Consider the following 25932-nt stretch of genomic DNA (forward strand, 5'->3'; position numbering starts at 1 on the left):
TACTTCATTTCTTTATTTGTTTATTTTAAATTTGACCAGAGAGAGAGAGAGAGAGAGAGAGAGAGAGAGAGAGAGAGAGAGAGAGAGAGAAAGAGAGAGAAAGCTAGCCAGGTCTGGGACTCAAACCATTGTCGGCCATGTGGGGAATCCAGTGCTTTTAACCACCACACCCTCTGCTAGCCCGAGAGTGAGATGATTTTTGTAAAGATAGTCTTACTTGTGTCCTGGAAGTTGACGTCATTGCCATTGTATGCATTCTTCAGTTTGTTGGTCATAACACGGAGAGCCATGATCTGCTGTCTGATGAAAGTGTCGGGCCGTGTGATGTCCACGTCTACCTCAGGATTGTTGATCTGGTTGGTCAGCCCATCATTCATGATCTCAGGCAAGTATCTGTGAGGCAGAGAGGAAGAGCAGAGATTCAGGTGATGTAGCAGGGACCTCAAGATTGGATTTTGTCATATTCCTGTCATCTTTAACAGGGAGCCAAATAACCAGGCAAAACTTGGACTGAGTTCCTGGACAAAAATTCCAAACAGTAAAAAACAAGAAATATAATTGTTAAGAGGAAGATGTGGCTATAATGGCTTTAGACTAATTTTTTTAAGTGACCCTGTTTCCTAGGTAGATTTTTCTACAAATAAATGGTGAATTGGAGACATACAGAAATCATTACTTAAAATGAACTCTTCTCTTCCTCCCTCCCAAATGTCAGACAGCTCAAGTCAATAGCTCAATGGTGTCCTAAATTCCCTGTTAATTTTGGTAGTAAGATCATTTAATCATATCATAATCACAATCATTGGTCATATGATCTAAAAATTTACTTTTGCATAAGGATGCTTTTTCTCAGCTGAGGAGGCTCTACCTCAGACTTTAATCAGAAGAGATTTTTGTATATAAAAAATATTTTTTGAAAATTCAAGGATTAACCAATAATTACAATAATGTTTGACATACATATTAGAGTTTATAATAGAATCTTGGGACTAATTTGGTAGATTTATCAAAATTTGATAAAACAGAAGTAAAATCTAATGGTTCTGAGTTGAATATTTCCTTTACTTGTACTAAAATGTCAAAATTGTCAGTCTTTCAACCTCAAATACCTGAGTTGTTTAGGTGATTTGTACAAGTGAAGACTAACTATCTCAGAGGCATCCTTGGAGTCCTCTCTGATTCAGTACTGTCACGATCCATCAACTTTCCAGTTCTCTTCTTCTCTTGAAACTTCTCTCAAGTGCATCTTTTGTTCTTTTTCCTGTGTCCCTCTTTGGAGTGCAGATGGCTCTAGTAGCCTCAAACTACTTCCCATCCCCTTCTTTCTTTTCTGGTGCATCCTGCACACACTGTCTGATTAATATTAATCAAATATTGCATTCATCATTTCTCTGTTTCATCGTAGCTCTTTGGCATTAAAAAAAACTTTTGAGAATAGCTGCTAGTGTCCAACAAGCAGTAATTGAGTCAGGCACTACACTAAACACTTCATACACATCTTCAAATTTAGTTCACCAGCAAATCTAAGAGACAGGCATTACTTTTATCCCTATTTTATGAAATAGAAAACTGAGGTTTAGTGAAGATAAGCAAGTGTGCAGTCACACAGCAGATAGATGGCAAAGCCCTGATGTAAGCCCTGGCAGTCTGGCTTTAGACTTCATGTTGTCCAAACACTGTCCCACTGTTCCTGGCAAGTCAGGAATGAGATTCACACTTTAAAGCCCAACAACCAAGGCCCATCTTCATCCAGTGCTACAGAGCAAATAAATGGCAAAGTCATGATGTAAGCCCAGGCGGTCTGGCTCTATTTAGACTTCACCTTGTCCAAACACTGTCCCACTGTGCCTGGCAAGTCAGGAATGAGATTCACACTTTAAAGCCCAACAACCAAAGCCCCCCTTCATCTAGTACTACTTTCTTATGCTGCAATAGTCTTTTCAAGAGCTCCTCCTTCTCTTATGGGATTTACTTCCTGTGTCCATCCTATGCTTGTTCTTCTCACAGGGTTTCCTTGTCTGTATTGCACTTTCCCATTTAAGCCCCAAATATCCTTCAAGACCCACTTTCTCCTCAAGATAGTTCCAACTCTCAGGGATTTGTCCACTCTTTTCTCAGCCTGTTAGGTTCAGCTGGGTATTTTGTGCACTGTACCAAGTCCCTGCTCTGAGCTGGGGAATGAGTTGGTGCTTAACTCTAGCCTCAGTTCTGTGCTCACCGAGACAAGCAACTGCAGGGTACTATTTACTAAAAGGGGCACATTTCTCTTTTTTATTAATAATTTCATTTTTAAAGATTTAGCATATAAGAAAGTAGAGACAATAATGTCAGGAACCCACATCCACCACCCATCTGGATGCCTTCTAATTCCTTCAAAGGTGCTATAGTTGTCTGTGTCTTGGAAGGAAACAGGGACACTCAAATGGGAACTAATAAGAGTTTAAAGAAAAGACAATAGTCGGGAGAAGGAAACACATTTGGAGGAAACAAGTACAAGGTGGTGGTATTCTCTGGGGCTGGAAATGGCAGAAGGGACCAGGCGATGCCACAGAGGAGAAGCTGTTCCCAGAAAGCACAAGAACTGGGACCAGCAGATGGTGTAGTGATTATGTCATGGGACTCCCATGTAGTGGACTGCGGTTCGAGTTCCAGACCAGCTGCTTAAAACTCACACCAGACACATGTGCATGTGTGCCCAAGATACTGAGAGGAGAATGGAGGAGAAGGGACTGTGTCATGGCCATCCCCATAGGGAGTGACTTCTCGCTTCTGTCTCTGTCTCTCTGACAAGCACATGTGCCCTAAAGCAAAAAATCTCAAAAACAAAAACAGAAAACTGAACTGCAGAATATCACCCAAGGGCCCAGCAATTCTCAAATCAAAGTCTACTGGGAGTGACTCAGGAAAGGGTACCTTGACCTCTCTAGTTCCTCCTTCTGACCTGAGGCTGCTACCTCCCATTGGCTGGACCCATCTGGAAGCTCACTTAGGGAGCCCAGATGATATAGGTTTACAGATCCTGCTCCAGAATATAGGCCAATGGGGAAGGATGAGTGGATCTCGGGGGACCAGCAGTTAGCATAATGGCTATGTTGTTGGACTCCCATGTAGTCGACTGCGGTTCGAGTTCTGGACCCAGCGGCTTAAACTCACGCCAGGCGTGTGTGTGCATGCCCAAGATCCCGAGAGGAGAATGGAGGAGAAGGGATTGCAGTGTAGGCATCCCCCTGGGGGGTGGTTTCTCATTTTCTGTCTCTCTGTCTCTCTCTGTCTTTCTGGCGAGTGCACGTGCCCTATAGCAAAAACCTCTCCAAAAAAAACCAAAAAGAGTGGATCTCAGAGAAAATCAGAACAACCAGCGTGGGAAGTTTTCAGGCTGGTGGCAGCCCTGCCTAATTCCTGTGACTGTCACTGCCTCTACTATTACTTGAAAGTTGAGAAAATATCTTTTCCTCTGTTCATCATTCCAATTCACATATTATTCTATGATATACTTATGCTTAAAATTCTTCCCCTTCATTTCAGTCATTGTCCACATTCCAGAACTAAAACTTCTAGCCATCAACCCCCAAAAGAAGAAATAGATCCACATAGAAAGACTGTGATATTTCAACCATTTTTCAAATACTGAATCTTATGCATGATGTATTTATGAATGAATTGGTTTACCCACTTTAAATCAGAGGCCCCCCTGAATAAGTTTCATGTCTTCATCCATATCTTGAACTGAATTGACTTCACAATGTTCACTAAATAATGAATAATATACCACACAGAGTATATTGCAAATTTTTTTCATGAAGCTTCACAGAATTTATTGCCCTAAAAAAATCCAATCAGAAAATTTAAAAAGTCATAGAACTAAGATCTATTTTCACAGTAAAGCATAATTTCTGTTCTGTCTTTAAATATATCTGGTATGTAAAAAATTCTTGCTTGGTTCTGAGATTGTTTTCCTGATATAACTTCTAAAATATGACATTGGACTGGCAATTATTGGCATGAATTATATGTGCTGGGCTCCACGAGCTCTAGCTAATTATTATAGCCCAAGAGGATAAACAATGGAAAGCACAGACCATCCCCTGCAGACACAGAGTTGAGAAGAGCTAAAAGGTGATGGTCGATTCTGGTGTGGCTCCTCCACACTTTAAAAAATGATTCCTGCAGCTGTACCTATGCTGAGTCAGAGACAGGCTTTGTTTCTTTCAAACACTGCACACTGATGACTAGCTGAGACTCATTTATCAGAAGCTCTCTGCAACAGCTTACATGGGAATGCTACCCCTGGGAGTCTGAACATCCAGGAACAATGAGCAACTGCCAAGAAACCCAGTCTCTGACTGTGCCTGCTGATGCTCAGCCACTTACAGTAAAAACAAGGAACCAAGGACCAGGTCCTAAGAACCTTTTCTCCCTCCTGTGTATTCAAAGAATGACTTTAGAGACCATGTGGAAACTTAAACTTAAAACATAGTTGAAAAAGGGAACCAGCAGTTAGCGTAATGGCTATGTCGCTGGACTCCCACGTAGTCGACCGCAGTTCGCATCCCGGACCCGGTGGCTTAAAATTCACGCCGGGCGCGTGTGCGTACATGCCCAAGATCCCGAGAGGAGAATGGAGGAGAAGGGATTGCGGCGTGACCATTCCCCCCCCCCCCGGGGGGGGGATTTCTCCATTTCTATTTCTCTGTCTCTCTCTGTCTATCTGGCAAGCACGCACGCCCTGTAGCAAAAACCTCCCCCAAAATAAAAGAACTATGGAGTATGAGCAAAAATTTTTTGGTATTAAATAAATGTTAGCGAGGAAATGTAAAATTAATAAATTAATTAAAAATATAATTCACTGGTTAAAGTATTGAGGAAAAAAGTGTAAAGTGTAGGTAAAAAGCCGTAAAACAGGCAAGGCAAGAGATGACAGTTTGGAGGTTGAAGGTGTGTCAGTGAATGTGGAGAAATGAGTATGGAGTTGAGAGGTATTTCGAGTTAAAAATTCGTAGATGATGGTTTGGATGTGTGAACTGAAGGATGCTTGCCAGTTTTTCAGTTTTCTCTATGTCTCTCTCTGTCTGTCTGGCGAGCGCATGCGCCCTGTAGTGAAAATCTCTCCCAAAAAAACCAAACCAAAACACAGTTGAAAAAGAAGATGGTCATTTTGCCACTCTGGAGGAAGAAGCTGTGGCTAAGTATAGCCATCTGTTGTGCAGCTTGGAAGGTGTATGAAGCCCATATATTTGTTGCCTCTCATGTTTAGTCTCTTTATATGACATTCCCGTCCTGTGAGAGTAGACACTTTTCTGAGCCCACTCTGCTCTTCCTGCTGGAAGATGTTGCATAGCTCTTTGACATGACAGCATTCTATTTCTGTATCGTCAGATCTCTGGGAAATATAGCAGGAGAATCTTGGCACCAATACCTCGGGTTCCAAGGCTGCATGCACATTTACTGGGGCAGGCAGATCCCTTAGGTGAGGACAAATAGTAGAGCTGAACAGTGTCTCATTGCTGGTCAAGGCTTCATGCTATGGTCTGGCCAGTGGGTGGCATCTATCAACTGTCAAGCATGGCTTCCCCATTTAGGCTGCCTTCTGTTTTGTAAGAGCTAAGCCTTTGGCAGTTTCATAATTTTTATTTTTTTAAGAGAGACTTTTGCTATAGGGTGTGTGTGCTTGCTGGTGAGACAGGGAGACAGAAAACATGAAATCACCTCCCCCTGCCCCCTTGTGAGTGGAGATGGCTATGCCACAATCCCTTCTCCTCCAGTCTTCCCTTGGGATTTTGGACATGCGTGCACACGCACCCGGTGTGAGCTTTGAATCAGCGGGTCCAGGACTCGAACCATGGTCAACTACGTGGGGTCCAGCCATTATGCCACCTGCTGGTTCCCCAATTTTTTTTTCTTTTCTTTCTTTTTTTTGGGAGAGGTTTTTGCTATAGGGCACATGCACTCGCCAGAAAGACAGAGCAAGACAGAGAGACAGAAAGTGAGAAATCCCCCCCCAGGGGGGATGGCCATGCCACAATCCCTTCTCCTCCAGTCTTCCCTTGGGATTTTGGACATGCGTGCACACGCACCCGGTGTGAGCTTTGAATCAGCGGGTCCAGGACTCGAACCATGGTCAACTACGTGGGAGTCCAGCGACATAGCCATTACGCTAACTGCTGGTCCCTCCAAATTATTTTTCTTTACATCTATTTCACTAATGTAGGCTTCTTTGATTCTATTCAAACATTATAGCTGATGAGAATGGAAGCCCCTTGGGTGGTGGGATAGTTGATATGTATTTTCGATTTTTTTTCCCCCATAGGGCATATGTACTCACTGAAAGAGACAGAGAGAAAAGGAAAGTAAGAAATCATCTCTCGGGAACCAGCAGTTAGCGTAATGGCTATGTCGCTGGACTCCCACGTAGTTGACCACGGTTCGCGTCCCGGACCTGGTGGCTTAAAACTCACACCAGGCACGTGTGCGTGCTGCCCAAGATCCCGAGAGGAGAATGGAGGAGAAGGGATTGCGGCGTGACCATCCCCCCCAGGGAGGTGATTTCTCGCTTTCTGTCTCTATGTCTCTCTCTGTCTGTCTGGCGAGTGCACGAACCCTATAGTGAAAATCTCTCAAAAAAAAAAAAAAAAAAAAGAAGAAAAGAAAAAAAAGAAATAATCTCTCAAGGAGGATGGACATATCAGAGTCCCTTCCCTCCATTCTCCTCTCAGGATTTTGGACACACATGCACATGTGCCTGGTGAGATTCTCAAGCCACTGAGTCCAGGACTCAAACAGCAGTCAGCATGTGAGATCCAGTGCCTGAACTATAATTCCACCTTGCTGTCCCCAATACATCCAACCTTGTGGGTGACTGCAGGCTCTGTGCCTCACCCTACTGGCTGAGTTGACAGCTTCTGTCACATCAGAGATATTAAACACAATTTGTCCGCACCGAAGTTTCCCTCCAGTCAGCCATTGTACTTGCCATTCTCACAATACAAAATCACTCCTTACACTTGAGCCAAGGCTTCCAGAAAGACCCTATTGGTGTATAAATGTGCATGCTGAGAGGACAGGCATGCTAGCTTACCAGGATTCAGTGTTTCTCATGATCATGTTCATACTGATGTTTATTCTGACACAAGGAGCCATGCACGGGGGAAAGGGACATACAGCTCTACAGAGTCAATGGGATGGAAAGCGAGAGAAAATCTGAGAAATGAGGCACCAGCAAGGAAAGTGAGCCCAGTGGAGCCCAGTAGGAGCAGCATGAATCCATGTAGAGCTGAGACAGAAATGGTGAGAAATGAGGTGCCCAGGTGCTGGCCTGGGCTTGTTTTCAGGTACCTGATGCTTCCTCTGACTTCTCTGGCCTCAAGACATCATTGCAAGAGTCAGGGAGAAGCAGTTTAATCCCTGATTGTCACCAAAGATGAGTTCTATCCAATACACGTGTCTCTAAAAATTTCTCATTGTAAGCTATGTGTTCTTTCTTCTTCAACACATTTAACTGCTAATTCCCATGTGCAGTTCAGAAATTCTAAAACTCCCCAAGTTTCTTCTTCAATCCACTTGTTAACAGAACTTTATCCATTCTGAAAGGAGATTAAACATAGTCCTGACTTATCCCACTTAGTAAAATATTAGCACAATTTGCTGCAGAAATATTAGCGTGTTTGATGGTGGGTTGCAGCTCCAGACCCTACTGGAAGCATTACATAATACATGGTATGCATTCATGTTGGTTTTCTAAAACCTAAAAAATTCTGAATTTTTCAACATACATGGTCTCAAGGATCTCAAATAAGAAATTTTAAACCTATGATATCAGTAACTTTTTAAAGAAAACTCTTAAAATGTTAATTTTAAACACACACAGTAGGATGGCTATTTTGTTTTTTTGTTTTGTTTAAGAGAGATTTTTGTTATAGGGTATGTGTATTGATGGGGGGGGGAGAGAGAACGAGAGAGAGAGAGAGAAAAACACAGAGACAAAGAGAAATCATCCCCAAGGCAATTGGCCGTGCTGAATTCCTTCTCCTCCATTCTCCTCTCAGGATTTGGGGCACACACACACACATATATGCCTGGTGTAAATTTTAAGCTGCTGGGTCCAGGACTCAAACTGCAGTCAGTTATGTAGGAATTCAGCAACTTAACCATTACCCTATCCGCTGGTCCCAGGATAGCTATTATTTAAAACGAACAAATAATAAGAAGTGTTGATATGGTTGTGAAGAAAGCGGAACCCTGTGTATTGCCAGTGGGAATGTAAAATGATATAACTGCTATAGCAAGCAGTACGGTGATTCCTCAGAAAATTAAAAATTACCGTATGATCCAGCAATTCCACTTCAGGGTATATCCCCAAAAGAATTGAAAGCAAGGAATTAAACAGATATTTATACAGTTGTGTTAATAGTAGCATTATTTACAATAGCCAAAAGCTGAAAGCAACCCAAGTGTTTGCTGACGAATGAATGGATAAATATGTACTGTATGCATACAATGAAAATATTACTTATTACTCAGTCTTAAAAATAAATTTCTGACACATGCAACATGGATGAGTCTTGGGAATGTTATGCAAAGTGAAAAAAGCCAGCCACACGCACATAAAAAGCGTGTGATTTCACTTTCTGTGAGGGAGCTGAAGTGGTCAGATTCACAGAGAAAGAAAGTGGCTGGTGGTTTCCAGGGTCGGAACACTGGGAGGGGGAATGGAATTCGTGTTTGAGGAATTTAGAGTTCCGAAACATGAAAATGTTCTGTGGATGGATAGCGGTGATGGGCACATAATGATGTGAATGTGTTTAATGCCACAAAACATAGACTGCAAAATAGCAAACATGGTAAATTTTGATGTTTGGTGTATTTTACCACAGTGCTTTTTTTTTTAAATCTAAGTTTTATGCATAATGCTTCTAAAGTTCATGACATAAATTACTTTTTTTCCAGCTGGAAGGTGGTAGTACTCAGATCATAGTGTGACCTTCTGCAGTAAGTGGATTTATAAATTCTTGAGGACTGTTAAGCTGGGCTGTAGCATGAGGGACTTTATGGAACGTGACACTGAGACACCTGAGGTCTCTCTGGAATCCAACAGGGTGACCGCAGGGAAGTCATTGGGCTATTTCATAGAATTATTCACTCTGCAATTCTAATGTATTCTGCTGAACATGAAGTTGTTAACATGGCTTCCCAAATGCCAGACTTGTTCCTTAGGAGTGGCTGGGAGCAGCAGCATCTGCAGTTTCAAAGCCTGAATTCATGAACAGGAGAATGATTTGTTGTGGCTCTCCTCCAGCTGGAGAATGTGAGGCAGGAAATGGCCTGGGAACTCCTCTGGAGAACACACAGCTCATTGCTGCCGCAGCGAGCAGAAGCTAAATTCTCCGACTTGGCCTCTCCACTCATTGGCAGGAGCTCCCAAACCCATCCTTCTTTGGTAGAAGCAGATTCAGCAAACTGAACAGAGCATGGGAAAAAGATCCAAGAGCTGGTTTTCAGGCTGTTGGGCTGTGGACCCGCAACATGTCCTCTTTCTTCTAATTGTGGCTGCCTTGCCCAACATCTCTTACAGCTTCCTTTTCTCCACCCAGTCAGCAAAACTCCCCAGGATCTTTCCTCTCAGAATATGCCAGAAGAAGGAAAGTGAATTTTTTTGTTTTTTAGAGAGGGATTTTTGCTCAAGAGCGTGTATGCTTGCCCAAAAGGCAGAGAGAGACAGAGAGACAGAAAGTGAGAACTCACCCCCCCAGGGGGGATGGCCACACTGCAATCCTTTCTCCTCCATTCTCCTCTTGGGATTTTGGACATGCACACACATGTGCCCGGTGTGAGTTTTAAGTGACTCGGTCTGGGACTGAAACCACGGTCGATTACAGGGAAGTCCAGTGACATAACCATTATGCCATCTTCTGGTCCTAGTAAGTGAGTGTTTTAGAACACCAGATTTGACAGTTTCCAGCTTATTCCTGGACAGAAGTCCCACCTACCCAAGGTGGTTTGCCTGGTTGGGTCTACACTGACTATTTCACAGTTCTGAAAAATGCAGCTGTAGTGCTTTGAGACAGATTCCACAGTCAGACTAAAACAATATTGTCCTGCCAGACCTGCTGCACCACTGTCTGACAGACTCCTCATCACCAGGAGTCACTGCACTCTCCTTCCTTCTGCTCAGATGTACTCAGCCATGACTTGCTATTTTCTCTGGTTAGTCCATCCAGCTGCGGCTGGTGAAAGTGACTGATCTGTTTTCTATTCTACTTTTCTTATTTCTTACAATTTACTATGTTTACCTCCTGGTCTCAGGAAGGATTTCCTTGGGGACACAGTATTTCTGTGAAGATTAGGTGCCTTGAAAACATCAGATGCTCCCTGCAAAAGCCATATTTCCAATGGGTCCAATTAATCCTGGTCCCTCAGTCAGATCCTTGATCATCTCCTCCCAGAAGGCATTTTAGAAGGACACACTGACAGCTAAACACTGGCTTACAAGGAGCAAAATCAGAAGGTTATTTTGCCATTTTTTATAGGGTAGAGGAAGGAGCGGAAATGACTGACTCAAGAACCCTGAAGACTCTGAAATCATTTACCTCCTATGCAATCACCACGCGTCAGTGGAACTTGGCTCTCAGACTGGCTTTCCTTTGCATTTTTCCTGCTCCCACCTCATCACCCCCATACTTGCCTGTCCTTTTAACCCTGTATTTAGAATAGAAATAGCTTAGAAAAAGGGTCCCCGTGAAGAGACAACAATGTTAAAAAAAGTTATGGGTGATGTAGTTGAATATGACTTTTCTTCAAAAAGCCGAAATCTACCTCTATATGAGCAAAAAGGAAATGCCACCAGAACTTTGTTTTCTTCAGCCACTCCTTGACAAAACCCTAGCTGTATAAGCCAACCATATAAAAGCTTTATTTCCTTCTGAGCCCATGCCTTCCTGCCTGCCATCTAATCATTCTTCCCCAGCTCTTGCACAGACAGCTCATTCAGGCCAGCAGCTGCCGAGAACACCTTTCCCAGGGATGACAGATGACTGTGAATGTCTTCCAAGGGTCTCTAGGTTCTCTCCAGGAACTTTGGAAAGCCTAGATTTGTAAGCTGCACCACAAGTCTTTAATTTTTACCCCCTTTGGCCTTCTAGATTATAATTGATTTTCCACTGAAACTTACTCGCATCCTTTCAATTCCTATTTGTCTGAGTTGATTGTGACTCTCATTTCCCTCTAAGAAGTTGCTTAGGTAAGTGAGAAATGGGAGAAGTAGAAGTCATTCTTGTAAACTCACTTTCCTGCTGGTCACTGGAGATGCATCCTACGCCGCCTTCCTCAGGTGACAGACATTGTTGTGCATGCTAAGAAAATCCTTTATTATCCTTCCAATAAGTAGGATGTGATCTGAGTACCAACAGCTATGACGGAATGTTTGTGTGTTCTCCAAATTCATAGGCTGGTCCCCTATTCCCTTAACCCTAACCCAACATGTTGGTATTTGGAGGTAATTAGGGTTGGGTGAGGTCACGAGGTCAGAGCCCCCATGATGAGATTTAGAGCCCTCGTAGGAAGGAGGGAACAGAGCTCTCTGTGAAGATATATTATAATAAGAAAGCAGAACCAAATTCTGTGACTTCGATCTTGGACTTCTCAGCTTCTTAGAACTGTGAGAAATAAACTTATGTTGTATAAGCTACCATGTATAAGCTACCATGTTTTTGCTATAGCACCCTGAGCTGATGAAGACACTAACTGAGTCAAGTACTGACCAAGGATTCAAACTTTTCACCCTTGCTGTTCATCACAGTGGCATTAGTTGGGATAGGAGCTAACTTTGTGCCTTGTAAAGGGTGTGCTGTATTCCTAATTAAAATTCTCTCTTGGTGCATGCGAGAACCCCAAGCAGTTCATCGTCAAGATGACTTTAGCCTCACCTGCACTCTGGCTATCCGTGGTAACTGACTTAATAACTGAACATGTGACTACCCTGCCTATATTGTTTTCAAGAGTACTAAGGCCGACAGGTGGTATGGTGGTTAAGGATGCTGGACTCCCACATGGCTGTCCACGGTTCGAGTCCTGGACCTGGCGGCTTGCCTTCTCACTTTTTCTCTCTCGCTCTTTCTCTCTGGCTCTGTCCCTCTCTTGTCAAATTAAAATAAATAAAATGAATAAAGGTAAATAAAATAATCCTTAGGGGGGAAAAAAGACTGAAAATAAAACACGGGATGCTAGTTAAATCTGTATTTTAAATAAATAATGATCCTCTCTGGTGTTTTGTAGAATAAGCGTGTTCCATTTGTTGTCCAGCACTTTAATGTGCTACGTTAGGCAACTCTGCTTTACAGTTGGCACGTGGTGTGGTTCTTGGACCAACAGCAACTGCACCACCTGGAAGTTTGTTAGAAATACGGAATCCTCCTCAGGTCCTACCCTAGATTTCATATCTTAGTCAGCGCAGGCTGCTATTACAAAAATGCTATAAACCGAGTGACTTGAACAGCAAACATTTATTCTCACAGTTTTGGAGTGTAGGGTGTCCAAGATTAAGGTGTAGCAGATCCTCTATGTGGCAAGAGCTTTCTGCCTATTTGCAGACAGTTTTTTATTGTGTCCTAACATGGGGGGGGAGAGAGAAAGAGAGAGAGAGAGAGAGAGAGAATTTCTCTAATCTCTCTCTCTCTCTCTTTTTTTTTTTTTTTTTAAGGTTTTTGCCATAGGGTGCATGTGCTTGCTGCAGAGAGACAGAGACAGTGACAGGAAAAGTGAACAATCACTTCCCAGGGGGGATAGCCACACTGAAATCCCTTCTTCTCCATTCTCTTCTCAGTACTTTGGGCCCGCACGCACATATGCCCAGCATGATTTTCAAGCTGCTGGGTCTGGGACTCAAACTACAGTTAGCCATGTGGGAGTCAACATCTGCACCACTATGCCACCTGCTGGACCCCACTCATGTCTCTTTTTTTTAAGGCACTAATCCCATTCATGAGTGCTCTACCCTCATGACCTAGTCAGCTCTCAAAGGCCTTATGTCCTACTACCACCACCTTTGGAGGTAGGATTTCAACACATGAATTTATGAATTTGCAGGAATACAAACGTTCATTCCACATCATTTACTGAATCAGAATCTGCATTTTTAAACAAGATCCCCAAGACATTAGCCTATACATTAAAGTTTGAGAGGCACTGTTGTAGAGTTTACAATCCATTTTCATAGACATCGTCTGGTAGATCTTCGCATTGATTCAAAATCTGGGTAAGCAGGAACAAGATTCTCTTGACCAATCTGTCTTCTTGTCAGAAAGGAGATCTAAAAACTGATAGGGTCATTGAACAGTTTCCTCCTGGCAAAGGGCAGTGTCTTCTACTCTACCTTCTGTTTTTAGGCCTGTTTAGCTATAAAGGCAGAGTGAGCTTTGTGTCAGAAATAAGGGAGGGTATGGAGAGACGATGGAGCGGAGCATAATAGTGGGTTCACAGCCTTAGGGATCCACTGCTCACACACCTATGCACATCCTATTCTCGCTATCTCAAGTAATTACCAATTTCAACAGGTGCCATTTATTCAAAAATAGGTCTTTGGGAAAATGAGACAATCATTGGAGTAAATGGATATATATCCCCCTTAGGAGTCATTTTGATTTCAGAAACGTTAAAATCTGAAACAGGTATGTTTCCAAATCAAGGAATTATGGTAAAGAGGTATGAAGTAGGGTTCAGAAAATAATCAGGAGAAATGGAGGTGATGGAGGACTGACCTGATCAAGTAACTGCAGGGACGACTGTTAAGAGTGGGTAAAATGGGAGAATGAATGAATGCGTCTGATGTAAAACAGAAAGAAGAGAAGGAATGTCTGCCTTACCAGAGACCTCATCATGCAGGCTGGAATGACATGACACTCGCAGTCGATGCTAAGAATGTTCCATAGCCATTAATACTTGAAAGATTTATTTTAAAAATAAAGGTTCTGGTTCTTTTATTTTACATAGGTGTTAGATAACCTTTCTTCTTCTTTGTTCTTTGTTTTACAGCCAGTCTTAAAGATTTAAAAATGCTGGTCATCTTAAAATCTATACTTCAAAAGTTGGAAAAATATTATCTGCATTACAAATGGATTCTTCGACTTTCAAAATAAGTAGTGTTTCTTTAAATGAAAAACGTCCCTTATGTGTTTCTAGGTCAATTAATATTTAGATGAGAAGAACGCTGTAGTTAAATTTAATTCAATAATCTTTGCTTCTCATCTATTTATATGCTAAAAAAACAAAGTTACAACGTTAAGATTCTCTTCCAGTGGGAGAATAAGAAAAAAGGAAACTATGAAATTTTAGTTTTTCAATGGGACTATAACTTAAATCATAAATATTTGATGGTCTCATCTTTTTAATAATATACTTGTCATGTAATAAAAGATATACCAGAATGGGTTAAATTCCAGAATATTCCTGAAATGATTTTATTGCATCAAACTTGATTGTTTTCCCCACTTACATAAAATGCTCCAATGGCTTTCCATTGATGTGAGGATAAAATTCAAATCTGGTCCCTCAGCACTGATCCAGGTGCCTCTCTCCCTATGTGGTCCTTCCCCAAACCAACATCTCAGCAGTGTGGTACTTCAAATTCCCTAATCAACCATGCCTTCTCCTGCCACTGTGCCTGTTCATGTGTTTATCCCATTGTCACCTTGGAGCACTTAATCTTCAGAGCCTTGTACAGTATCTTGGATGAGAAAGTACTTAATATTGCTGATGGACTCAGGGACTGAATGCAGGATATAAACCTACTCCATCTTTATAGAGTTAAAGATCTGTCTCTTTTGTTCTCCTAACTGGGGTATGCAGTATTTGGTTTCTGTATAAGAGGTGAGTATTGCCGTCAAAAGAATACTGGGCTAGGATGTGGGAGATTCCCAATTTCTTTTTAAGTTTATTTATTTCTTAAGAGAGATAGAGACAGTGACAGAGAGAGACAGCACTCCCAACAAGCTCTTAAGACCATAATCCACTCAAACTTTAGTCAGTACCTGATCAAGAGCATGCATGTGCTGAGTGTACTCAAGAAGGTCTCTGGACTAGAACTGGGAACCTTTCCATGTGGGTCAGCCTTGTAAAACATGGCCTTTTACTGCCATGTCACTGTCTGGCTCCAGATTTCCAGTTTTTAACCCTTGTTCATTGAGTAACCATGGATTAATCCTTGATCTTGTCTGAGTTCCTCATCCGTACAATGAACAACGGAGTTGATTCCCTGTCTCCGCCACCTTTAACTTAACTTTGTCTTCCCTATTAATTTTCTTGGTGGACTTTACTGCTCTCTGCCACCCTGGACCACTGACCATTTTTTTATGCTTCTTTTATTAAAAATTGTGTATGCATTAATCCCAACGACCTGTGAGACTGTCCATGGGAATGCAGCTCACAATACAGTCCACATTTTAGTCAAGGCTGGAAGGTAAACACAGATGGGCAACAGAGCAGCTCAAACAATCAAGCATTTTATTCATTAGGCCATCTGGTCATTCTTTGCAGTGTCTTTCTGTACAGTCATTAGGAAAGACACTTGAGAAGCTGTTAGTTCACAGCTGAGAGGTCTCCTTCCTAAAAGGTTGAGCACTGGTAAAATACTAATGTTTCAAAATGATATATTGTTAACATCATAGATGCTTTCCTCCTGTACTCTCATGATTGAAAATTTGGTCATTGATATTTTGGTTCATTTGAAATGATTATAGCTCTTTCTGTAGGTGTCTGACTTTCACTTGGCTAAGCTCTTCCTGGTATGGTTAATATCATTAGCAATAGATGCTAAAAAATGCAACTCAGCAGTGTGAGAAATAACATCAAATGTGCATCTTACAATCCCTGCTTCCCTTCTACAGTTTCTTCTGAATTTAACAACCGCGTACCTTTTTGTTCCCCTTTGATCACAGCTGTTTTGTGGGCTTGAAACCACCCCAGAAGCCCCCAAAATAGAATCCCCTCTTAGTTTTTCCACCTGCTGGTCATTCCCCAAAGATTTCTTGAGTCTAATTTACCAGCTGCTTTACCCACCTGCAACCCCGCTGATGAGGGCTCCAGCAGATTCCTCTCCTTGTGTCCTGCCCTGCTTGCCAACTTTCAACCTGTTTCCCCATCCAATTTCTCCACCCTAGAAAAACCTGGGCCAAGCCCATCTCTGAGATGAATCAACCAATTCAAAAATTCCATATCAAGTGTCCATAGCACTAGTTAGTACAGCGGGATAGTGAAAACAGAGTCATCTCTGGTTAGCAGGTTCCAATGGGAATTCCCAAGGTGTGGGCACTGTTAGAATCCTTTCCTAGGGATCCTGCAGATGGCATAATGGTTATGTCACTGGACTCCCATGTAGCCAACAGTCGTTTGAGTCACAGACCTGGTGGCTTGAAACTCATGTTGGGCCTCTGTGTGTGCATGCCCAAAATCCTGAGAGGAGAATGGAGGAGAAGAGATTGCAGTGTGGCCATCCCCCCTAGGGGGTGATTTCTCACCTTCTGTCTTTCTGTCTCTCCAGTGAGCACAAGCAACCCAGGGCAAAAGTCTCTAAAAAAAAAAAAAAAATCCTTCCCCAAGTAACCCTTAGACATTTCCTTTTACCTTTCCAATGACTGTTTCAACTTATTTTTCTTCCAAGGGAAAAAAAATTACAAGTGAATTTTCATTTCCCATTTATTTTGTTATTAAAAAGAAAAAGATAGAAAAAGGAGAGGATCCCTGTAAATGTAACTATGGATAAAAATAGCTTTGCTATCTTAAAGTCGTTAAGAAAACATAAAAGGGCTCTTTGTGATCTCGGGGTTCTGTAACCTGGCCTCTGTCACTGCTCCTCCATTCTCATCCAGAGACAAGACATTCAGAACAAGTTTTCATGCTTAACAGCACCTTGAGAGTGAGCATTCCCAGGTGCCCATCAGAGCTGTCACTCTCAACAGCTGTCGCTAAGTGACGACTTGTCCCTCCACCCTCTGTTGACTCCCATGTAGCCAACAGTCGTTTGAGTCACAGACCTGGTGGCTTGAAACTCATGTTGGGCCTCTGTGTGTGCATGCCCAAAATCCTGAGAGGAGAATGGAGGAGAAGAGATTGCAGTGTGGCCATCCCCCCTAGGGGGTGATTTCTCACCTTCTGTCTTTCTGTCTCTCCAGTGAGCACAAGCAACCCAGGGCAAAAGTCTCTAAAAAAAAAAAAAAGAATCCTTCCCCAAGTAACCCTTAGACATTTCCTTTTACCTTTCCAATGACTGTTTCAACTTATTTTTCTTCCAAGGGAAAAAAAATTACAAGTGAATTTTCATTTCCCATTTATTTTGTTATTAAAAAGAAAAAGATAGAAAAAGGAGAGGATCCCTGTAAATGTAACTATGGATAAAAATAGCTTTGCTATCTTAAAGTCGTTAAGAAAACATAAAAGGGCTCTTTGTGATCTCGGGGTTCTGTAACCTGGCCTCTGTCACTGCTCCTCCATTCTCATCCAGAGACAAGACATTCAGAACAAGTTTTCATGCTTAACAGCACCTTGAGAGTGAGCATTCCCAGGTGCCCATCAGAGCTGTCACTCTCAACAGCTGTCGCTAAGTGACGACTTGTCCCTCCACCCTCTGTTGCTTTCTGCATAAACAGCCCACAGAGTTGTTCCAGGACAGTCTTCCAAGGCTGGATGTGCTATGGCCCTGTCTGTCTAAACATCGAGTCACTCTCACCTGGCTTTACTGTGTCCGTTCCAGCATTCCTCCTCATTGGACGTGCCCGCAGTCACACTCTCATCCTTGCAGATGGTGTAGGGCAATGCCGACCAGACCTTTTTAGACAGCTTCAATTTCTCCTTTATGTCTGTGACCTGATCAAAAAACCAAGGAAAGTGAGTGACTATCGTCCCCAGGTTGTGTCCATTTCTGTACAAGGATGTTATGCAGGTGGAGGTTACAGAACCTGGCACGTGAAGAGCACAAACCCTTTGTGAGTTTTAAGAGAGAAACATCATGCTATAGGGTTTACTGCCCTGGAATGCTTCTCTTCCTCCTCCCCTCAATCCTTCTCTAGCTTCTGGTACAGCTTGCAGGTAATTGACTTGTTAGTTTCTATCTTTTCTGTCCTTCCATCTTTGAATTAAAAACTTAGGAAGCATCTTACCCGACTTCAGGTCCTATTCCTGTTGAGCATCTTTATGGCGAACACCCCTAGGTATCTATTTTATAATGAATTTGCCTAGGTATTAGAACCATGCACAGAAACATGCACCAGGAGATGAAAGACTTTCCTCGACAGACTATGTATTTCTACAAGAAATAAATATTGTTGCAAATTCTGGTGCTGGTAACCTCTATTCTAGTACAATAGACAGGTCCATACACCACACGCTTGGATGGTGAGCAGTAAATTGGATCCACTTAAAAGCCCTAAGCACCAGGACTAGAGTCTAACTACGGGTAAGTGTGAAATTCGCAGCTATGGATGGATGGTCAGGGAAAGCTTAGGATGGGCATCTGCAGTATTTCAGGCTCAGCACTGACTTCTTACCTGTGGAAAGGGTAGGGGAGAGATTCAGCATCATCTGGGCTACATAGCGAACACCTAGGTCATACAATCACAGCCCTGATTTCCAGTTCTGTGCATGTGAACTTTTGGAATGTTCACAAAGAGTTGTAATACATTTGGGTTGAAGGAAGGTGACTGAGGAGATACAGGGAGAAGATGTCCATCGACAAGTCATTCAAGAGGCCTGCCATAGATCCTTCTCTCACGGACTCAGAAAGAACCAGCCCTGCTGACACCTTGACTTTCGGATGGCCAGACTCCAGACTGTGGGTCCATACGTTTCTGCTCTTTAAGTCCTTCAATTTGTGGTGTTTCATTGTGACAGCCATAGACAACTAAACTAGATGCAATATGTTTGGTAAACATTGAACGGGGAGCAGGTTATCAACACGACGTTAAAGTACTTCCCATGGATGACTTAATAATTACAAAAGGAAACCCGGAAATTTTACAGTGCAGAAAACTGACAGGCCTTCACCTGCACCAAGTGATCCGATTATTGGGACAAATAGATATTGTGTACCTCCTGATGCAATATGCCGTGAAGGACAAAATATCTGGGCAGTCAAAAAAATGCAAATTATGAGGATATTCAGAGAAACCCAAACTGAGGGACATTCCAATAAACGAGCCTGGACTATATACAAATGTCAGTCATAAGAAATAAAGGAGAAAAAGGCCAAAGAGGCTGAAGAATTCTTCCAGAGTAAGTGTAAAAGACGTGATTTCCAAACACTGCACAGGATTCTGGACTGAATGCTAGGTCAGAAAAATGAGTGTCAGAGCAGACATTGAGAGAGGGGGCAAAGTTGTATACTCACTGTCTGCTGGATAATAGGCGTGTATCAGTGATAAATCTCATGACTATGAAATCAAGGATGTAAGAGAGTGTCACATTCTTTGAAAATACACACTGGAGTATTTAGAATTAAAGGGCTATGACTTTTACAACCTACTCTTGAATGGTTCAGCAACAATCAGCATCGTCATAACTATATATATGTATAGAGAAAGAGTAAATGTGGCAAATTGTTCTTAACTGATGAAGATGGAGAATATATGATTTTTCCAAATAACACAATTTTCAACAAATGTGATTTTTTTTCCAAAATAAAACAAGAGGAACAATAATAATAATAAAAAAATACTCTTAATTTCATTTGTTCCGCATGGTGTCCACCTTGGTGTTTCTAACTTTGCATTAGGGCTATCACCCCCAAGCCACTCATTCTTACCTTTTCAGTACAACCTCCAGGGAATAAAATAGACATTACATATTTATATCTTTTCCAGAAAATGAATGCCATCATCTTCAGGACTGTAATACTGTCAGGCCTATTCTGCCCCATAGTAAAACACACCAAGAATGAGCATTCCCTTTCCTGCTTATTTCATGTGAAAATTCCACTTTCATGCTGTGAGAATTGAAACTAGATATACATATATGAGAGTTGGAGAAAGAATAAAATTGCATGATATCCCCATAGGCATCTCCTTTTTTAATATTCAATGTAACCATGAATATGTGCCTTTATTTATTTATTTATTTATTTATTTTGGAGTTGTAATAGAGCACTTTTCACTTGCTTGAGATAGAGTGAGAGAGATAGAGAGGGAACATGAGGAAGCACCACCCAGGAGAGGTGGGTTCACTGCAATCCCTTCTCCTCCATTCTCTTGGGATTTGGGGCATGCAAGCACATGTGCGCACTGTATCTTTCAAGCCACTAGGTCTAGGACTCAAACCATACACTTGGCCAGGTGGGATCCAGCCATCTTAATCACCACTTCACCAGCTGGCCTGTCACTCATTCTTTAACTCAAACTTAAGCACTGTTTCCTTCCAAGTCTATTCTCTGGCCACATGTTAGATCAAGACTCATCTTCCTGCATTGCATGGTGCCCACTTCACAACTCTAACCATGGATCAACCTCTAATAACTGACTTCTCTGACTGTCGTGTAGACTGCAGGCTTCATGACAGCAGAGATAGGGTTATGATTTGTTTTTATCCTCAGTGCTTATTATGGGTTGAGTGATCAACTGTCTTCGTTTGTCTGGGACTCAGGGAATTACAGGACGCCAAAGTTTTAGCAGTAAAACTGGAAAGTTGAGTAAACCGGTGTGGGTGGTTAACATAGGTCTCAGCACACTGGAGGTGCTCAGTAAACGATGATGAAGATAGTGGGCTTCGTTGGCCCATCTCTTCTATTCACAGACAATATCGCTACCTCTAAACAGTTGAGGTCATGACAAATGTGTCCACCCAAAAGACTGGGAGGTGATCTGAAGCTGGACTTGGACGTCAAAGTGCCTCTCACTATGTTGGGTATGGGGGTCCCCTCTCTTCTTCATCCCAGAGCATTTATAATCAGGATGTGTTTGCTCTGGCGTTTTGGTAGCTGTGTGCTTTCCTTGTGCAACTGAAGGAGACAGCAGCAAAGGGGCAGTGAGAGATGTAAATGCTGCTTTAGCATTCTGCACGGACACTGGCCAAATCACCTCCAGACTGTGATGGTGAGGCAGACAGCTGAAAAACTGGATACCATTAGCCACTGGAAAAGAACATGTTTTAGATTCTAACGTATGTCTGCATTGATTGCAGTTTATTCTCCATTATCAGGAAGAGCTTTTCATTTCTCAAGCTATTTAGAAATATATTCTCATTTTATTTATTTTGCTTATTTTTAGATAATGTATGTAATGGCTTTGCTGTAGCTGCAGTTTCATTTTTTTTTTCTAGAAACTTTAGTGAGCTAAGCTTTATGTTAACAAGCATGCTTAGTACAAATACATTACTGATGATAACGGTGAACCCTAATTCATCAATAAACCTGATAGAGACAAAGACTTGGGGTCAAAGGCAAACTGTATAACAATTTCCTTTCTCTGCTAGCCTGGTGAGCTATTCTAGGACAAATGAACCCTCACTCAATACTTGCAAATTGTATTTACCATTGGTCCAATGTTACATTCTCATACTATAGTATTAGAAATAGAAATAGGTAAGTATTATTATTATTTTTAATCTATGCTATTGGACAGATTCTAAGAGTTAAACAACCTTTGTTATGCCATGAGAAGAATATATCCTGTTGGGGTTCACAGGGAAAATGTGAGCTCTTTTTTAGGACTTACCTGGAGTTTGTTCTGATTTCTGAAGTATCAACTATTGGCTTCAGAAAACATGCAGCCTCAGCTAAAGTCCTGTCAAAAGGCAGACCTTGACTATGGGAAGACAGCATCACCAGTGTCATACCTATCCTTACAGATTGTAAAATTGGACAAAAGAGGAAGTCGACAAGGTGGAATGATCGCTAAAAGCAAAGAAATTAGCAGAAACAAAGAGCTGAAAGAATTCTCCATGCACTCCTGTCTGACTTCAGCTAAGTAGTGCCTTAAATGTTTAACCTCAATCTTAGCAAGTTTCTGACTTCACAAACTTGGATTTCTTTTATTTCAGTCAAGGGAAGCCCAAATAAATGACAAAACAACAGAGCAGACATAATATTTCTCTTACTCTTGATTCATCTGCAAGATTACAAAGTAAAAGATGCTTTGTTTTATCTTTATCTCATCCTTCAAAAGTTTCTATTTTGCATACATTCCATAAGGTGTGGACTACATTAACTCAGTAGCGCTTATATATGATTTATACATAAATAATTATAAGTTCCCTGAGTGTCTAAGATCCTGACTTTCGTGCTGATAGTAGTACAAAACAAAAAACAAAAAACAAAATGGAAATCACTAGTCTATTGTTCAGTGACTCACATAAGATATTTTGACTTAGCAAGTAAAGAAAGATTCAGTAATTGTCAGTGAAGTCAATTCAATGAGACAAGGAGTTGTAATGTAATTTAGGAAGAGTTCCAATACATTGGTTAAATAAGAAGAAAAGATTTCTGTTGCTGGTATTCTTTCATTAAACACCTATTATGTATCTTTCACTAGTCAGGTTTTATGTTAGACTCTGGCAACATAAATATGACTAGCACACAGTTGCTACCCTGAAGGGTTCATAGCTGTACTGTCTAGTATGGAGCAACATTATATTCATGGGTGAGCCACGGGCAACGTGAGCTCTGATTTCAATTTGTCTGGAAATTTCCTTCCCGGGGAACACCATATTCCCTCTCAAGCAAATAAATCTTGGCTGATATTTGCTGTTTGTAACCACTGACCTCTGTCATGGAAATTATTAGAAAACAGCATAATTAGTGATTTATATCCAGAGGGATTAAACAAAAATGCAGCATATCCTTTCAACTTTCCACCCCTCAAGAATGGGCTGGTTTATCCATGCAGAAGCCATTGCTGTGAGCCACTGCTCCAGTCTACAGCTACCCACTTTGCTAAGTAGCAACTATACTCAACTCTTGGGGACTATCTGCTCTACAGCCTGACTCAGACTCAAGGACTCCGTCAACAGAACTGTGTATACTGGGTGCTTAATAAATATTTGTTGAATGAATACATATATGAATGGCATTGATGATTATCTGTTAAGGGAAGAAAGATTTAAAAAATTATCGATTATCTGCTAGCTACTGCCTTCTGGAATTTCCCTTGGAGAGTAATGGAAACATGGGCAAATTCACTTAGGTCTTCAGAAAACAAAAGTAATTTTCCTTGGCCTGACTATCTCCAGAGCAAGAGGGGGATCTCAGATAATCCCCTGAGTCTTCTAATTAGGGTTCTAGTCTCCTGTCATCTGAAATGGCATTTCAGGTGTAATTTACACAAGTATGATGGAAGAGCCTAAGAGACCACCAAGGCAATCTTGGCTTGGGGAAAAAACATGAGACTGTAACTAAAAATGGAAGTGAATCCCACTTCAAACAATCTTTACAATCTTTATAAAGATATCTCCTTTTGATACTTTCCTTTTGGTTTTCTAAGCAAGTGACCGGTAGAATTCTGATTTGTTTTTGTTTGTTTGTTTGTGTGTTTGTTTTTTGCATATATTTTTTATTGAGATAAAATTTGTATAATCCTAAACTCACCACTGTAACCATTGTAAATTGCAGAGTAAATGACTTGAAATACATTCAAAATGTTGTACAACTATTGCTGCTATGTAACTCTAGAACATCCTCATGGCCTGACTTGGGGTGTTTAGAACTTGGTTATTATCTTTGCCTCCTATGTGGATTCTTTGATGGGATATATTCAGCTCTCTTCAGAGGCCCCAAATCCATCTCGTTGAACTCTTTTTTTTCCTCTGGGTCTTCCCTGGGCTGCCACTATGAGAAATCCACCTGCTCTCTGCTTTCAATCATTCCTGGGCCAGAACTCACTTCACTGGCTACCTGTTGTGTATACCTGGCCCCATGCCCTATTCACTCATGACTTCAGAAAGATTCCAGAGTGCCTATTTCATCTGTATGAAAACATAATGTAACCAGATGTAAATTATATATACCATGTCTCTAGAAAAAAAAAGGGCGATTAATATTTAAAGGGCTGTACTCTAAATAATACATATAGAGGGGGAAAAAAACAATGTGAATATTTTATAGGCTGAAGGTCATTTGTTAGCTTTGGAAAACAATCTGTTTAAAGAAATGAAGGCAGCCTGGTTTTTACCTCATGGACATGGCCTCTTTACTTGGTCAAAGCCAGGGAAATTCATGATACATAAAACCATTTTTGCAGGACCAGCAGATGGTGTAAAGGTTACATCACTGGACTCCCACATAATTCACTGTGGTTCGAGTACTGGACCTCATGGTTTAAAACTCATGCCATGTGCATGTGCACCCAAGACCCTGAGTGGAGAATGGAGAAGGGATTGTGGTGTGGCCATCCCCCCTGGGAGGGCAGTGATTTCTCTTCTTCTGTATCTCTGCCTCTCTTTATGTCTCTGATAAGCATACATGCCCTATACAAATAAAAAAAATATTTTTTGCAACCTAAGAATTTAATAATCCAGTTTTGGGGACAGTGATCTTGACAGCTTTACTCTAGAGAAGAACGATCTTTCCTTACAGTGCCAAGTCATTCGATTCACTGTAAGCCTACATCAGAGTTCAAGTCACATGTCCTACTTCAGTAATCAAACAAGGTCTGGGGACTTGTTCAAACTTCTCTCACTCACTTGAAAACACATACAGTCTGCAGTACAGTATTTAAAGTTCCTAGTCTCAGATGGAATACTAATTCATCTGACATGGCCAAATACCTATAAATATAATCTCCTTAGACAAAGTAGGGCTTATTAATGCCTTTCAACTCAATGAGGAAACTGGAGACATAAGATAGGCTTAATCTACTCTCTCCAATTGTATTGAAGCCTGGACTCAAATCCATGTCCTCTGATAAAGCTTTTAGCTCTCAATTCACTAGAATATCAGTTTTCCTTTTATTTGCAGTTGGTGAAACTCTTTGGGGTTATTTTTCACATCTCATATTATGCCTGTCGATAGTGCAATGTTTGGGAAAGTTCTGTGGTGCCTAGTGGAAAAATCACTTGTAACATCTTTTCTTTCAGGAAACTTCGAAATAAGTCTTGGGGAAGACAGCAGGTTCTGTTGAATCTAGTTTGTCAGTGAACCTAAAACAGACTTTGCTGGCACTCCACTGAGTCCTCAAGTCACTCCACAACCTAAAAACAGTCCCACACTCTGGGTTTTCTCATACGTTCCCAGGGAATTCTGTAACAGCCTCTAGTCTATTACTATGTGACATATTTTTCCCCCTGTGGTACAGTACTTTTAACATTCCTCCCCAAGGAGACGAACACTCATACATTTTGTAGGGAAAAAGGGAAAACTAAAAAGGATAAAAACCCAGTAGGAAGTGAGAGAATCTTTGAAGTTTCAAAAAGACAATGCTTGGTTTTGTTGAGTTTCTTGGGGGATTGAGCATTAGACAAGAAATGTAACAAGTCCGAGATATCCCCTTAGCCTTCAGGTTTGGAGTTTCTTGACTAGAGAATGGACTCTATTAAGGGTATGACCCTGAAAAGACAGAGGAGGTCTTTTCCTGGCAAGACACTGGTCCTCGAGTGTAATAAATACAGAAAACATCAGGAATAGCTACTCAGGCTGTTCAGGTGAAAAAATTTTTTCAGCAGATGATAAAGAAACAACAAACTTGGAGATCTTTATTTTTGTATCTGATGTTTGATTGTGTCTCATTCCCTACGGTATTGCATTTTAGGAAAGTGAGTGTAGTAAGTAAAGCATCCTGAACATCCTTGAGAGATGACACAGTGACACAGAGCTGATATCTATTGAATTCAATAGTGAAGAGGAAAAGATAGGAAGTCATTTGGTCTGTGGAAATCCATACAAGATTTTGCACAGTGGGTACCTAAATCACTGGCACCATTTACTTCACAAGACTGAAAAATATAAATGATTCTAAGGAGTGTTTTTATTGT

The 25932-nt window shown here is 41.4% G+C and overlaps 1 protein-coding gene across 1 annotated transcript in view; it reads right to left on the reverse strand.

Annotated features, from left to right (window-relative positions):
- The window catches only part of GPC6 (glypican 6), a 1323196-nt gene that overhangs the window by 4375 nt on the left and 1292889 nt on the right, over positions 1–25932 (reverse strand). The window contains exons 7-8 of the mRNA XM_006156610.3: positions 17711–17847; positions 218–393 (exon numbers count right to left, since the gene is read on the reverse strand). Coding sequence (XP_006156672.1) covers positions 218–393; positions 17711–17847 — 313 coding nt within the window. The remainder of the gene's footprint in view (positions 1–217; positions 394–17710; positions 17848–25932) is intronic.

This window comes from Tupaia chinensis, unplaced genomic scaffold, assembly GCF_000334495.1.
Source record: "Tupaia chinensis unplaced genomic scaffold, TupChi_1.0 Scaffold000503_1, whole genome shotgun sequence".
NCBI classification, from domain to species: domain Eukaryota; kingdom Metazoa; phylum Chordata; class Mammalia; order Scandentia; family Tupaiidae; genus Tupaia; species Tupaia belangeri.